Source organism: Misgurnus anguillicaudatus, chromosome 7, assembly GCF_027580225.2.
Source record: "Misgurnus anguillicaudatus chromosome 7, ASM2758022v2, whole genome shotgun sequence".
Lineage (NCBI taxonomy): Eukaryota > Metazoa > Chordata > Actinopteri > Cypriniformes > Cobitidae > Misgurnus > Misgurnus anguillicaudatus.
This window is the reverse complement of record NC_073343.2, coordinates 7,054,327-7,070,821: the sequence shown is the minus strand read 5'-3', so window position 1 is coordinate 7,070,821 and position 16,495 is coordinate 7,054,327. Positions and strand designations below refer to the sequence as shown.

Below are 16,495 nucleotides of genomic sequence, written 5' to 3'. Positions count from 1 at the left end.
CGCTACGCTAATCACCTCATTCGCGCCCCGAGACCTCCAGGCGCACGTCAATGCGTCTTCACATTGACTTAACATTGAAATCACTCGCGCTTGACGCCTCTATCGCAGTTTAAACGTTTTGCAAATGCCTCAAATGTTCTGAATATTCTGTCAAACGTGTTTTGTGTAAATATCCCCTAACAATGCTATTCTCATTTTACTTATATCCATCATAACAACAATAAAGTAGTTTTTAAATCTATTTTTCCTTTTTACTTGTGGAACTTATTTTCTCTGACAACAAATATTAATGTTAAAATAAATAAGTAAATCCAACAATTTGAGCATACAGTATGTACAAATACCAAACTAACATGCAAACTACAATTTTAAAATAAAACATTTAAATGAAATAATTTCAAGAATCAATCAAGTTTTTTATAACAGTTTTATATAGTTAACCCTGACCAATAAGATACTGTCAAGCTGAGATAACCCAACCCTGAAATTTACATATACTGTATATACATTTTACCTTCACATGTAGCACCCAAGTAAGAGAGGTATGTATTAAACTCACATTTTGATCAAGTTAAAAACTAACAAATACAATCAAGACATTTTCCCAGAGCATAAAAAATAAAACTGTCAGTGCTTTACTGGGTTTACTGGAGTAGTACAAACTTCAGGAGTGTCTGCTTTCAACACCTTCCTTGATTACGAATTGACTCAATGCAATGGAAAGTGGCCCCAAGAGCCCAGCTTGTCTCTACGTCATTTATCTTTCTTGCCAACTGAAATATAAACACAAGACAATGTTACTCAAGGCAGAAAAACATCAATGAAATATGCTTTCTTAAAGGTCTTAGAGATAAACCAATTATGGTATTAGTTAAGAGATGTTGAAATCTGTGTCCAAAAGTCACCACAGAGCAACTATATTACATTTCAGGTACCATAAAACAACAAAGTAACTCGCCTTTAGCTCTTTATCAGGAGGAAAGCCGAGATCCTGGAGAAGGACCGAGATGTAGGTCAGATCCAAACACAGAAATGGATTCTCCTGTATTTCCCCGGCTGACATATTATTGCAGACTGCAGAATGACAGCACATTCATTTTTAGTTGCGAAATTATATTTTGATCTATCAAAATAATTTATGAATATTAGACTGACATATGCACCATACTGCCAAACAGTGGCATAATATGAGTTACACATACAAAGGGATCCATAAGTCTGACACCACCTGAGATTTAAAAACTTTTCACTTAAATTGTTATGCTAATAGTTTGCTAGTATTTTTGTAATAACATTAGAACAATGCAATAGCCCTCAATAACCCTCCTTCTGTACACAAATTTTTTTTTACTCAAATGCCATTTGGATACATTTTTACATCACTATCTTTGTTTAAAACATTTAAGGGCCATTTCCATTTAAGATGGAAAGGCATGTCTAGTTTAATATGATATATATATATATTAACTGTTCTTGCATAGCTAAGTGGTAGAGCATTGCGTTAGCAGTGCAAAAGGTCATGGGTTCAAACCCAGGGAACTAAAAATGTATAGCTTGTAATGCACTGTAAGTCGCTTTGGATAAAAGCATCTGCAAAATGCATAATTATAAATATAAATAAATAAATATAAATATATTACCTACATAATAGTCAATGAAACATATTTCATTAGATTATAATCTATTTATAAGTACAATAAAATTTGCAATACTATATATTCTATTATAAATACTATACATTTCATAATTTCCCTGCTTTTGTACTAATGCAGGGGAGAGCGGGGCACAATTCTTTGCCTTTATCATTCAAAAATATTTAAGTTAGATTAATCATTTTTTTAATACAATCAACACACACATCTCTGCTACAAATGAACACTTACAAGTTTTTTTTTTTTGTGGGACCTACCGTTATCGTACAATTACACCAAAAGTGACAAGAGTGCAAACGTTACCCCATAGGTGGGGTTCATTGTAACAAACAGAGGGTTTGTTGTAACATCTGCTAGACAATTTAGTTTAAACACAAATAATTCAATAATTAATTGAAATTTCATTATCATTGTATACTGGAGGCTTAATTGTAACACTGCGTTACATCTAACCCCGCTGTGTAAAAATGTTTTCAATCCCAGCTATCAGTTACTAAGAGTTTCTGACATGTTTCAAAATGGTGTTATGTTTTAGGTAACAAGACAGTGATTAAAATAATATAAGGTTGGATTTGGTGACTTACACACCCAACTCAGAAATCTAAAAAAAACTTAAGACGAAGAATTTACTTTTATGCCTCCCAAACACTCTTTTATCTTAACCAATCAAAACTTTTCACAAATTCAGAGGAGATCATCTTCTGACAGTAAGAGAAAAGTACCAAAAGCACAGATTGCTAGGCCCTGTAGAAATATGTAAAGTAGCTGCGTTACAATTAACCCCGCGTTAGTTTGTGCCCCGCTTACCTAATATAAATAAATAAATAAATAATAAATACAGTCTCACCTGTTTTAGCACCTTCAATGTATTTCTCCACTCTCACAGTCCCACCGGTGCTTTCCTCTGTGTGTAATAGAGACAAAGAAATGCAAATGTACATAACAATGTGTGCATCCAAAAAAATAAAATGTTAAAATCAGAACAAACTTATACCAATGAGGCCTAGATCCACAGCTCTGTCATAATAGTATGAGAATGCGTAGAAGTCAATGTCTTTAACTTCCTCTGCTTTTCTCACTTGTTTGTAAATCATCTTCTCCACTTTTCTTAAGCATGACTCATAAATGGGCTCTCCTGGAACAGAATGAACACAGGTTATTCCATAAATATACATGTGTACCAGTAAAAAGGGACTCTTTCATAGGCTATAGCCTGTTTTTTTACACAACTAAATGTAAATGTAGTAAAATAGCACTCTACTCCTAACCAAGCAAAAACTTTAAAGTGTCATATCTGTAGCACAAATGGTGCAGACCTATATAAAGAGAAACAATCGAATACCTGCTTTTTGCCCTTTAATTGTGTATATTACTTCAGCATGCTCCCATTGTCCAGAATAATCTGGGGCCAGACATGGACTCACCAACTCATGTGTTCCCTCTACTGGAAAAAACAAATACAAACCACAAATAATTTTAACAGGGGAATATCTTTGCATTTAATCTGCATTTTTACTGCCACTGTGAGGAGTCATTCTGACATTGCACATATTAGATGGGCTCTGTAATGCCACCTGGTGGCCAAATATAAAAAGCATGTTCATGCAATCACACACATGCATGCATTCATGCACTTGGTCACACAATAATCTGACAAACCCACTCCGAGAAGTGGGATACTCTAATACAATGGAAAAAACTATAAACAATGAAATCTGATTAAATTTTTATTGTACTAAGCATAAATCTCAACAGTAAGCTGCGTATAAAGGCCTTTCCCTGATGGCAGTTTCTCTCTCTGTACTCAAACCGCAGCTAAGTCAGTGCAACAGCTGGCCACCAAGGAATTAATCTTCAGCGCGTTATTAAGAGATTAGATAATGGCTTATTTATTGAGCGAATGAGGTCTTTAAAAGCCAAAGATGAAGAGAGATTGTGGAACCACATACAAGGCTGTCCCTCGCTCCCTCCCAACACTGCAAGTCTGGCTGACATCAACCCCAGACCAAGGTAACTACAGGAAAAAAAGAGGGAGAGAGAGATGATAAGGCAAATGGTAAATTTAACAAAACAGTAAAAGATAAACATAAATGCATTGTTCCTGTAGCTCAGTTGGTACAGCATTATGTTAGTAGCGCAAAAGGTTGTGGGTTCGATCCCAGAGGGTACATTTATTAATTAAATGTATATGTTAAATGTACTTTAAGTCACTCTGAATAAAAGCACCTGCCAAATGCACAAATAAAAAGTAAAGTACATTCATTTCTCAATAAAAAAATATTTGTAAATTATTTTTCGAAATAAAAAACTTAGTAATAAAGAAAATCAGCCAAATAGAGCCAAATTAGATCCTACACCTGGTTAATAAAATGCCAAGAGGACCGAATGTGAGTATCTGGAGGTACTCACATTCTCAAGTACTAAGTGACAGTCCAAAAAATGAATCAAATACCCATACACATAAAAAATTCCCTTCACGAATAAACAAAGAGTCTAAATTTAATATATAGTAATATATACAGGGTTCCCACACCTTAGTTAACTTCAAATTCTATGACATTTTAAGGACTTTCCAGGTCCAATACCCTCAAATTCAAGGACTAAATTTGGGACCACATTTCAAGTGAGAGCAAGGTTACATTGTGTTACCTTTTAAGATAAATTGTTACAGTTCCCTTTTGAGGGAACCCGCGCTGCGTCACTGCGGTGACACTTTGGGGACACCTCCAGGGATAAGTGTGTCTGAATGTGTATATTAAATTCAACCAATGGTGAGGCTTAACGACAAAAACAGGGTGACGCGGGAACCAGGAAGTATATCGCTATCTGAAATATTGCCAAAGACGGCGTTACAGGGACGCAGGAAGTATGGCAAGGGAGACGCAGCATCTCGTTCCCTTCTCGGGTAACAACAGTTACATACGTAACCAGAGACGTTTTTTATGTGTCAAACACAACTATGCAAAAAAGCATTTTGGTATGAATCAACATTCGCATACAGAAGATATAAGCTTTTGAACAGTTTACCATGTGTGCTTAAAATATTTTATGATATCATCCTACACTACACAGGGAATAATATGGATTTATTTTCTTCGTGCATAAAATAGATTCAAGCACTTTCAATGACCTGTATCTATGTATGTATATTTTCACAAACTTCCCAGAGCCTTGCATTTTTTCCCCAGATTCACAAACTTTTAAGGATTTCAAGGACCAGTGGGAACCCAGTTTATAATAATAATTAATCTATATTATATTTCACATGCAGTATATACTTTATTAAAGTCACAAAAAGACAAACCTATTACTGAAAAATGCACAATACACAATTTCCAATTCTAGGGTTAATTCAGCAGTGACATAACTAACCAGGCTGATAGGTTGATATGCCTTACTTGCCACTGCTGATTGTCCTGATTTACCCTGATTTTATCTTGCCTTTAAAATGTCAATCAGTGCAGAGGAAGTCGCTTTGATAGTCTACTACACTAAAGGGTTTGCTGTGTCAAATCTAATGCCATGAATAACTAGTAATTCGAGTAATCTGGAGCCCCATGATGGGATTCTAATTGAAGGCTTGTGTGATTATGCTCTAATCAGGAATGCGAGGCGAAGCTAACACACATGGTCACATAAAACCTCTTGCTGTATTTAAGAACTAATCACTAAACTCACGGCCCAATATCCTAGAAAGTCCTGGTTTAAGGAAGCAGCGGGTGGTAGTGTCAGACATCGGGCAGAGGTTTGGCCCTAATGCAAGAATTCTTTTGGTGGCACCAGGAAGTTGATTACGTAATATGGCAAGCAAAACGTTGCTCACTTTACCTGTGTGAGTAGAGGGCGTGACTGATGTTGAACATCTGAAACGATGTCACGTAATCAATAGGTGAGGTCTGAATGGTTTTCTGTGTGGAGTCCAAAAACAAACAAGGACATTTTAATTCATTACGTTTGATAACTGTGCCTTAGGTTTGAGAATCCTGTAGACTGATTACAATTTCTAATTCTGTATTAATGCAAGTCTGTAGTAAATAGCACTTCAAGCACATGCTTAAAGGAACACGCCGACTTTTTGGGACTTTAGCTTATTCACCATATCCCCCAGAGTTAGATGAGTCCATACATACCTTTTTCATCTCTGTGCATGCCGTAACTCTGCCTGATGCACCCACCGCTAGCCTAGCTTAGCACAAAGACTGGAAGTAAATGGCTCCAGTTAGCATACTGATCCCAATAAGTGACAAAATATTGCCAAGATTTATCTATTTATATGTTGTGATTTGTATAGTCACAGCGTGTACAAATAACAGCGTGTACAGCGTGTACAAATAACAAGGCCATACAGTATGAGACACAGCCATCTTTTAACCGTATACATACTGGGAACTATATTGTGTTAATTTTAACACATTGTTTTGTGTTAAACTATCTAACAAATTTTTTGTTGTTGTTAACACATTATGTGTCATTTCGTGTTGAGTTCATATAAATAAAAGGGACAACACAACATGTGTTAAAACAACACAAAGTGTGTTGTTCTAAAAATAACACAGAGATGTGTTAAGTTAAGGACAACACACTAGATGTGTTGTACTTAACTAGACACAAGATGTGTTATTTTAACACATTCGTTATAAGAGTGTGAGAATATAGTTCCCAGTTTAGCTGCAATCGGGCCTTAAAGAAATAGTCTACTCATTTTCAATATTAAAATATGTTATTACCTTAACTAAGAATTGTTGATACATCCCTCCATCATCCGTGCGCATGCACGCAAGCGCTGGAGCGCGCTGCGACGCCTCGATAGCATTTAGCTTAGCCCCATTCATTCAATAGTACCAATCAGAGATAAAGTTAGAAGTGACCAAACACATCAACGTTTTTCCTATTTAAGACGAGTAGTTATACGAGCAAGTTTGGTGGTACAAAATAAACGTAGCGCTTTTCTAAGCGGATTTAAAAGAGTAACTATATTTTATGGCGTAATAAGACCTTTTGGGAGTACTTCGACTCGGTGCAGTAACACCCTCCCTCTCCCATTATGAGAGGGAGAAGGAAAGCAGACTTTTCAGGCGAGTCGAAGCACTCCCAAAAGTGCTATTACGCCATAAAATATAGTTCCTCTTTTAAAAACCCTTAGAAAAGCACTACGTTTTATTTTGTACCACCAAACTTGCTTGTATAACTACTCGTCTTAAATAGGAAAAACGTTGATGTGTTTGGTCACTTCTAACTTTATCTCTGAATGGTACCATTGAATGAATGGGTTTAAGCTAAATGCTATCGAAGTGTCGCAGTGCGCTCCAGCGCTTACGTGCACGCACACAGATGATAGAGGAATGTATCAACAATTCTTAGTTAAGGTAATAATATATTTTAATATTGAAAATGAGTAGACTATTCCTTTAAGAGTTAGGCCCGAAATGACCGAAGCCCGACAGAAATCGTCCCGAACACGAAAGTACATTTTGAATGACAGCTTTTTAAAAAGCCCGAACCCATTTACAGCCCGACATTATTTAAATGTGCGCACACACACAGCTTTTGTCAAGAATGAGTAATTGACACAGGTTTTATTCATGACTAACTAGGCTACACGCCACTTGGAAGTTGAAACAAAGAAATAAAATAAGTGATCTGTAACATCGTAACATCTCACTCTAAATAGGCCTATGCAATACACTATAAATAGGCCAACATGCCAATAAAAATTATTATTTCTTAACGAATTAAATAAAGATAATACATTCTGAATTAAAGCTGCGGTCGGCAACTTATTTTATCATATTTTTTGATCATATTCACTGAAACCAACACTATGCTCCGATAGAACAACATCAATTAGACTGTTTAAGAAAAAAACCCGTGCTTCTAGCTCCTAGAGCCTGTTATTTGTTTTGCAAAAATCCACCGCTCCCGGTTCATTTGGTCCAATCAGCGCACGCTGGTTCATTTGGTCCAATCAGCGCAGGGCTGTGTAAAATCTGCCTGTCAATCACAGTACCTGCACGCGCCACAGATCCCCATCCCCCTCGCGCGCGTTACAATATCACGTGCATCCGCCTGAATTCATAGTTGTTTTGGTTTGAACAGCGTGATGGCGGAGAGAACTTTCAGTAACAAACTTCCGATTTCTCGGTTAACAACTAGAGCTAGGAAAACAACCAATGAAAAGAAGGAAACAAAGATAGAAAGCGACTGTGAAAACTAGGATCAATATCGGACCGGCATTTGAAAGGAATCTACGAGATTTCAAGCTGGATGCAGAGCTTGCCACATTTCTTCTCAACAGGTAATTGTGCTTTATCAACCATTGATTGTATTTCGGAGTGTTATGCAAGTAATCTAAGTATTCTTGCTAAGTATGCGTTCACAATAATACTTTTGCACACGCGCTGACGAGAATGTGCTCTGAGGGAGGTTGCTCGGAGGTAGTGGGGGAGGGACATGAAATTGTAAACATTTGGAAACTGCTCAATCCTCCAGAGTTGCCGACGGCAGCTTTAAGATGGGTATTTGGCAATAATGAAATATAAGATAAAGGCTCCGCGGGATTTGCTTTAGCACTTCTCTCCATTAATGCCAACATTAGTCTATATCCTCTGTCTAAATTATGTTTTTAAGACTCAATTAATATTTAGTTATACATTAAAAAACCTTTACTCACCATGATTAGGCTACATGTTTTTGTTGAGGAAATATATTAAATCCACTGTTAATGGCTTCAGAGCGGTCCTGCGCATTTACTGCGCAAAGCCGGAGCGCAAGCCCGTGTAAAATGTTAGAAATGAAGGCCGAACCCCGGTCACGGTTCCCGTCGGGTTCGGGCAAAGATTTTCAGCTCTAGTTCCCAGTATGTATACGGTTAAAAGATGGTTGTCTCATATGACCTTGTTATTTGTACACGCTGTGACTACACAAATAACAACATATAAATAGGAATATTTTGGCATTATTTTGTCACTTACTGGGAGCGGTATGCTAGCTGGAGCCATTTACTTCTAGTCTTTGTGCTAAGATTGGCTAGCAGTGGGTGCGTCAGAGTTACAGGATGCACGATGATGAAAAGGGTATGTATGGACTTATCTAACTCTTAGGGATACAGTGAATAAGCTAAAGTCCCAAAAAGTCAGCTTGTTCCTTTAAAGGGACACTTCACCCATTTGCATTAAGCTTTGTATAGTTAGAACCCCAGACATGTTTTTGAATGGTCTTGCATAATTTTCTCAGTTGCCGCTGAAATGGGAGAAATACAGATTTTAGTGTTGCACTTCCTTCTTTCAATGATGTAAAAATCATCATTTTGCATCATTGAAAGAAGGAAGTCTAATATCTTTGTTGAGGGAGTGAGACTACAAACACCCATTTTCTCGGTCAAATAGGCACCAAATTCTAAATGTATGTTAAATTTCACCTACAAATATAACACACTTTCAATAAAGATGAATGTTTCTACGGGTGAAATGCTCCTTTAACACCAGCTATTTAAAGGAAAAGATCACCCTAAAATGAAAATTAGCCCATATTTTACACGCCCTTAAGTCATCTTAGGTGTGTATGACTCTTTCAGCCAAACACATATATAACACACAGAGTATTATTATATAATATCCGTACGGCATTGATTTGTAAAGTTTAAAATATAAATGTTTCCATAAAAACCCATCTCTTCACTTTAGAAAATGTTAAATAACTGTATAGAATCGTGTTTGAGGAAATCATGCTTTAAAAAATTACAAAGTTGGAAAGACCCAGGATATTATTTAAATATAACTCTGTATCGGTACATTCACACAGGGGCGAAAGCTTTAACTGTTGACGGAAGGCTTGTCTGAAGCGTGGCCAACACCAATGACAGTGGACGCAACACATGCTCCGGTCTTGCATAAACGAATTGGCTGGCTCACGCTAGGTTATTTGCATAAGGCCATCTAATTGGCTGACGCACACGTTGGTGGTTGAAAAGTTGAGAAATGTTCAACTTCTGCCACGAGCAACGGCAGTGACACGACATTGATGGATCCACAATTCAGCTTGGCAATTCATGACATCACTCATTTAAAAAAAAAAGAGAGAAGAATTAACGCTTTCGCCCCATGTAAATGTACCGTATGTGTTTGTTTAAAAGAAGAAAGTCATATACATCTAGGATAGCTGGAGAATGAGTAAAATAAATACTAATTTACATTTTGGGGTGAACCATTCCTTCAATTTATTCCTCTTTTCTACAGACTGAACTACTTATTATATTAAATAAACAGAATTACAATATTAATTAATAACTACAAGCTGCAATCTGCAAAAAAACTAAAAAACAATATAAACATCATAAATTCCTACAGGCTTTATTATAACACAAACATAATACATTGGTCTTCAATCTCCATCTACAAGATCTGACCTAGTTAAAGACCAAGAACACCCAATGTGCAACAACCTTTATTTACCAAGCCTATCGGATTAGCAGGACATTTGTGGATTAATGCATAAAATGAGAGGTCATCATGGTAGTTTAAGAGAGATATGGCTTCATGGGGGGATGACAGCTATACAGCTAGTATGTATGTATGTATGTATGCATGTATGTAATTGTGTGACTCACTTCATCCCTTAGAGCAAACGTGATCTGGGTTGAGCCTCCACCTAAATCCAGCATGCCTACTGTTGGTGTATCTGAACCATGAAGACTCCCTGTGTGCGAGAGAGAGAGACAGAGAAAAAAATCATGGGGCATATATACTGTAGGCAGGGTAACTGGTAATTGTTTATAGCACCAAAGGTTAAGCAAAGTCATCCTGGGGTCAGTAGCTCTATCAGGGTGCAACAGGACTGCAAAAAATCTAATTTGCCGTAGCACTTATTTAAGGTTTGTTAAATAGTAATAATAAATAAAAGGCAATATGATCTGTGCAGAGTGTGCAGAGTTGTTTTTTATAAAAAAGTGTCCCAAGAGAATCTACGCTGTTTTATAAGTTTACCAACTGGGAAACGTTTGTTTTCTATGAATGTATGTATGTATGTATTTATTCTAAAATGTAAGGCATGACTTAATATAACTGGTATAAAAAAATATTGCTCACCTATTAAAACGTTAATGGTAATCCAAGCAGACATGCCTGTGTAAATGCAAAAATGTGCATTAATAGATTCAATAGTTACATACCACCTTTTTGGACAAACAACCAAAAATGCACAACAATTGGTTCAAGCAAAGGAGTATAGTTTAATATGAATATGTTGGCAGAGACCCTGTAAGTGGTTTCCATCACAGTGTAATGTAGATGTAAACTCCATCAAAGTCTCATATATCACGTAGACATCGCATTAATAATAAAACTGCATGATTTGCTGTGATGGACTAATCTGGTTGAGTAAGCTTGTGTGTCCAGGAGAGTTTAGACTTTCACTGATAATGAGACTAGATGATCCGTTTATGGGACTGTGCAGAGTTGAAGCATTAAATTTACAACAAAATCTCACAAACTTCTATCCATTAACCAAAGACAATCTGTGTATTAACAAAAAAGCAGCATTAACTTGGCATCCAAAAACAGGCTTTTCGCTAAACACTTTACCCGTGTTAGTTTTTGTATCTTTTAAAGGAATTTTCTGCCTGGCATTTGCTGAGATTACAGTGCACACGGGACATTATTATTGTTTGTGTGAACTATTTTAAAGGATTTGATTAAGGCCCTATATACACATAATGTACTGTTAATATACAGCTGAAGCTATTATACAAGAAGATTTCAATTTACAACTTATAAGGCTCAAACGCTTGAGGCTTTTAAAGAGCTGAAGATCTCTAACATCTGCTGGTTTGACATTCCCGAGGACTGATCTATGCATACAGTACAGTACAAGTTAAACTATCTGGAAAAGCATAGTATTCATAGTCACAATAAAAACGAATGTAGCGATTTCCTTATTTTTCCCATCGTGACGTAAATCCAAGATAAACGACTTCTGAAAAGAGAAAAAAAGGTAGGGCGGGACTTGAATTCCTCCGTTGAGAATTGATTGGATGGTTGTAAGTTGGGCCGCCCTACCGCAATTACTTGTGACCGGAAGTAAAGAGAAATCATTGAGGAGGGGCGTAGATTTGCGTTTTTTGATTAAACACATGAATTATTAAAAATAATAATAAAGCTCACAGATAAGTCATCTGTAAAAAAAAATACTACAATAATTAAATTATTTCAATACAATAAAACATTATTTCCATTTTATCGTGACTTTAACAAAAACACAAAAGTCAGGCACTCTACTAGACATTAAAGACTTCTGTGTTAATCTGTCTAAAAGCCAAAGCAAAGCAAAAAAAATTGTAACTTACTGATCTGCGGTTTTAAAGGAATAGTCTACTCATTTTCAATATTAAAATATGTTATTACCTTAACTAAGAATTGTTGATACATCCCTCTATCATCTGTGTGCGTGCACGTACGCGCTGGAGCGCGCTGCGACGCTTCGATAGCATTTAGCTTAGCCCCATTCATTCAATGCTACCATTTAGAGATAAAGTTAGAAGTGACCAAACACATCAACGTTTTTCCTATTTAAGACGAGTAGTTATACGAGCAAGTTTGGTGGTATAAAATAAAATGTAGGGCTTTTCTAAGCGGATTTAAAAGAGGAACTATATTTTATGGCGTAATAGCACTTTTGGCAGTACTTCGACTCGCCTGAAAAGTCCGCTCCCCTTCTCACTCTCATAATGGGAGAGGGAGGGTGTTACTGCGCCGAGTCGAAGTACTCCCAAAAGTGCTATTACGCCATAAAATATAGTTCCTCTGTTAAATCCGCTTAGAAAAACGCTACGTTTTATTTTGTACCACCAAACTTGCTCGTATAACTACTCGTCTTAAATAGGAAAAACGTTGATGTGTTTGGTCACTTCTAACTTTATCTCTAAATGGTACCATTGAATGAATGGGGCTAAGCTAAATGCTATCGAAGCAGATATTGAAAATGAGTAGACTATTCCTTTAATATAAAAGTAATAAAGTAACTATATGTAATTCCCAGTAATCTACTATCTAAAATCCAAAACTGAAAAGTTCCCCATGCATTACAAACAGAAAAAAGGCATAGCAAAAGATGATTGTCTATTACATAATCTATTACATTCTTATGAAAAATTTGGTAACACTTAATAAGGTTATATTAGTAAACTGTGGTAAATCAATGCATTAACTAACATGAATAAACAATAAATGAACAATATAGTTTTCAGTGTTTATTAATTTTGTTAATGTTAGTTAAAGTTGCCATGAAAATAAAATGAAAAACTAATTTGTTTTGGAATATTGTGCTTTTTTTAGAAATTACTTATCTGCGAGCTTCATTATTTTTTTTAATTCACGTGGCATTAGTGGCATAATCACTAAAATGTACTCATTGTTTGCTGGATTTACCCAAATTTACAACCTGAGATGAGTGAAGAATTGTCAAGATGTGCAAACTCGAGAAAGGTTGCAAACTGTATGTGTCGTCTTATCTCTGTAATTATTAAGATATGGTCATCCTGTACCAGCAGAGCTTATATTGTGCTGTTTTTACGATTCGTCCAGCAGGCTTATCAGGTTAGTAATATATACATGTCTTGTAAAGTTGTCTTAAAGTGTCAGGTAAAATAAGAGACGCAAATGAGATCTCAGTGAGAGCTCACTGTCAGTGCTATATGAGGAAAAAGCAACACGAATAGCAGCAGGACTGTTAGCTTGCAACATTCAGAGTTCTGTTCTGAGTTTTTACAGTTTTAGCGCCGCCGTGCATAGAGTCCATTAGCAACATGACCTAACTTCAAATGATACAACCAGATCTCGACGGACAAATTCAAATCCAGCCCTGACCTATCTTATTTCAGAAGCTGGTTTCACTCGGATATACGTCACCACGTGGAAAACAAGGCAATTGCTACCTATGTTTCATGGTGACTTTGATGTCAATACAGTTGCCCATGTTAGTTCATGGTGCATTAACTAATGTTAACAATTTGAACAGTTGATTTTTATCTATATTAGTAAATGCTAAAACTAACATGAACTAAGATTAATAAATGCTGTAGAAGTATTGATCACTGATAGTTCATGTTAGCTAATAATGCATTAACTAATTGCCAACAAATACAGCCTTATTGTAAAATGCTACCAAAAACTTGTAAGGCAAAAAAATTATTGATACAATACCTTCATCTGTACCATCCATGATTGACACGCTGTCTGGACTATAGAGGAATAAAGATTCGCTAAAGACCTCCTTCACCTACAGCAGAGTAAATGACATATTAAACCACAACTTTGTTACTTAATATCTTGTTTCCATTAGAAAACAAAGCAACACACTCAGGTTTAAGATCAGTAGTTATAAGCAGTGTTGGGGAAAGTTACTTTCAAAAGTAATGCATTACTATAATAACTTCCTCCCCCAAAAAAAGTAACTAATTGCGTTACTTAGTTACTTTTGCATTACTTTTTCTTACTTGGCTGAGGCTTGATCTCTTTCAGGCCTTGGAGGTGTTTTTTTATGACTGAGAAGTTTTGCATTCAGAAATTGCATAATTCCATCCCAAAAATGCAATCTCCGTTTCTGACTCAAACTGTTACCGCTCAGGTGTGACTACGACTACGTTCAGTTTAATTCATCACATGCATTTAATGCATCATCACAGCCCTAATAAAAATGAGTTCAAATGGTTATATTTTTTATTATTTGGTACTCATTGTTATGGACCACAAGATGCTACAGGCCATAAAAAACTGAAAATCATGATTTCCTGTTTTCCGAATTAGTCAATTTTGTTACTGTCAAACTTTGCTACCAACGTAGAGTAACAGTGTTGACAGTCATTTGTGTACATGTGTGTTTGTGTGTGTGTGAGAGACACCGTAAATAAAAGTGGACTCTGTATCTTCTGGTTCTGACCTTGTCCAGCAGGATGGTGGCCTTCTCACCAGGCAACAGCCTGAGCCCGGCTGTGGCTCTGAGCATCAGAGGCGTTGAACTCCACATTGATTCAGGCACTGTGTCTTTGGCCACCTTCAACAATTCCAACAGCCCCGCTTTACTCTGAAATATAATACAACCGTTGAACTGCAGTGAGAACATAAAGTGTCACATAGCAAAACTGAGAGAATAAGACATTATTTCTGCTTACTCTTTTCTGGATCATCAGCATATGCAGATAGTCCAGGTTTAATTGCTTGAAATGTCTCATGGGCTAATTTAGGGGCTTCTGTTGATACGAAAAGACAGAATTGTTTACTTAATATTTAAAATTATGTACACACTAAGAACTAAAGGTGTCACATTAGAATGTAATGCTTGCTAGTCTGTTTTGCATATGTGCATACATATTTGAAGTTACCAGACTACATTCCTAGAAAAGCATTCTGAAAGCATTCTTAAAGTCAAAATAAAAGAAGGTTTTGGTTGCAATGTGATGCAATGGCCTTTGAAAACTGAATTAAACAAAGTATTTAGTTATTAAGTAGACTATTAAAAGGTTAACCTACCGTTTGGCTCCACCTGGAATTGGAAGACGTGAATTCTGGTTCCAGTGCTTCCAGCATCAAACATTATTCCATACTGGAAGTTTTCACTGACCACCTGTGCTGAGGATGAATGTTGATGAGGATCATTCGTATACTGGAGCAGGTGGTCAGATACTGATGATTTCGAGTCATCGTAATGACGTTTGACATAGGTGAGGTAGACCACCAGGCAGACCACAAAAATAAAGATAAAGGCTAGCTTTGGGATCCTCATAGCGGCAGCCATATGTACATTGTGTGGAATCAAACTTCCAATGCAAGAGGCTTCTTTTTAGTTCTCTTCACTACCTTCAGAACAAAAAAACAACATAAATAAGTATATATTATTTATTACCATATCAATTAAGGCTACTATAAAAAATTGGCTGTTAGATCTTAATAAATATATAATATAAAATAAATAACTATTCCTTCCTGGTCCTATAGGTAACTTAACTTTGCTTTAAAACAACATATATTATTTCATTCTTAAATAGTAATCGATTAATAAATGTAAACTATAAATATATCTTAAGATCGCGATACATTATATTTATTTGTATATTGTAAACACGTAACAAATTACCTAGTCATGCCTACTCTAACTAGTCAAACCAAATCAATCAGCTACACAAAAAGTTAATATTTCAATATGATAATTCACAATAATAAGTGTAGATGTAGCCTCTTGGGAGACCAAATAATGTCATGTTTTCATTTGTTCAAGTTTTCTCATTCTAGTTTCATATTTAAGATCGTAATACCTAGTTAGCTCTCTTTAACAATGCCATGGTCTTCTTTCTGTTGGGTTCCGTGTTTTATGAATCGATGAATATCCATGATCAGAGTTTGACACGGACATGTCTTTTGAGAGACTCAAATATCTTCGCATAGTGATGACGTCGTCAACATCCGGCTTGGGGATGACGTGGCGCGCAGGATTGCGTCACACATTCCAAATAACAAATTCACGCGCGCTCACACCCGTTCAGGCCATAAATAAACGAACAGACCTTAAAAATGCTTTTTAATTATTGGATTTTAATTTAACATGAATCACCACACTGTAAATATACATTTTACCTGTATTAAAATAATATTTACAAACATCCCCAAGATGATCCCCTGCTGAAAAACAACAGAAACAATCCATAATGCGTTTAATGGTTATAATGGGAATTGTATGGTTTTTTAATGGGAAAAATGGTCTCTATGGGTCTCTGTTGGTAATGAAAACCAACAGAACACCATTAAACCCTACTGAAATAAGGTCAAAAACTACAAAACTTACTAAAAATTTTGTAC

At 36.1% G+C, this 16,495-nt stretch overlaps 1 protein-coding gene across 1 annotated transcript; it reads right to left on the bottom strand.

The window, feature by feature from the left end:
- Positions 1–621: 621 nt before the first annotated feature.
- On the bottom strand, positions 622–16,111 carry entpd6 (ectonucleoside triphosphate diphosphohydrolase 6). The gene is made up of 14 exons (XM_073869329.1): positions 15,955–16,111; positions 15,173–15,499; positions 14,818–14,892; positions 14,583–14,728; positions 13,847–13,922; positions 10,736–10,771; positions 10,258–10,346; positions 5,481–5,560; positions 3,602–3,666; positions 2,995–3,096; positions 2,647–2,787; positions 2,500–2,556; positions 959–1,074; positions 622–773 (listed from the first exon to the last, which is right to left on the bottom strand). Exons 2-14 carry the CDS (start codon positions 15,435–15,437, stop codon positions 681–683), a joined length of 1,341 nt encoding a protein of 446 aa, XP_073725430.1. The 5' UTR covers positions 15,438–15,499; positions 15,955–16,111; the 3' UTR covers positions 622–680.
- Between the last annotated feature and the right edge of the window lie 384 nt (positions 16,112–16,495).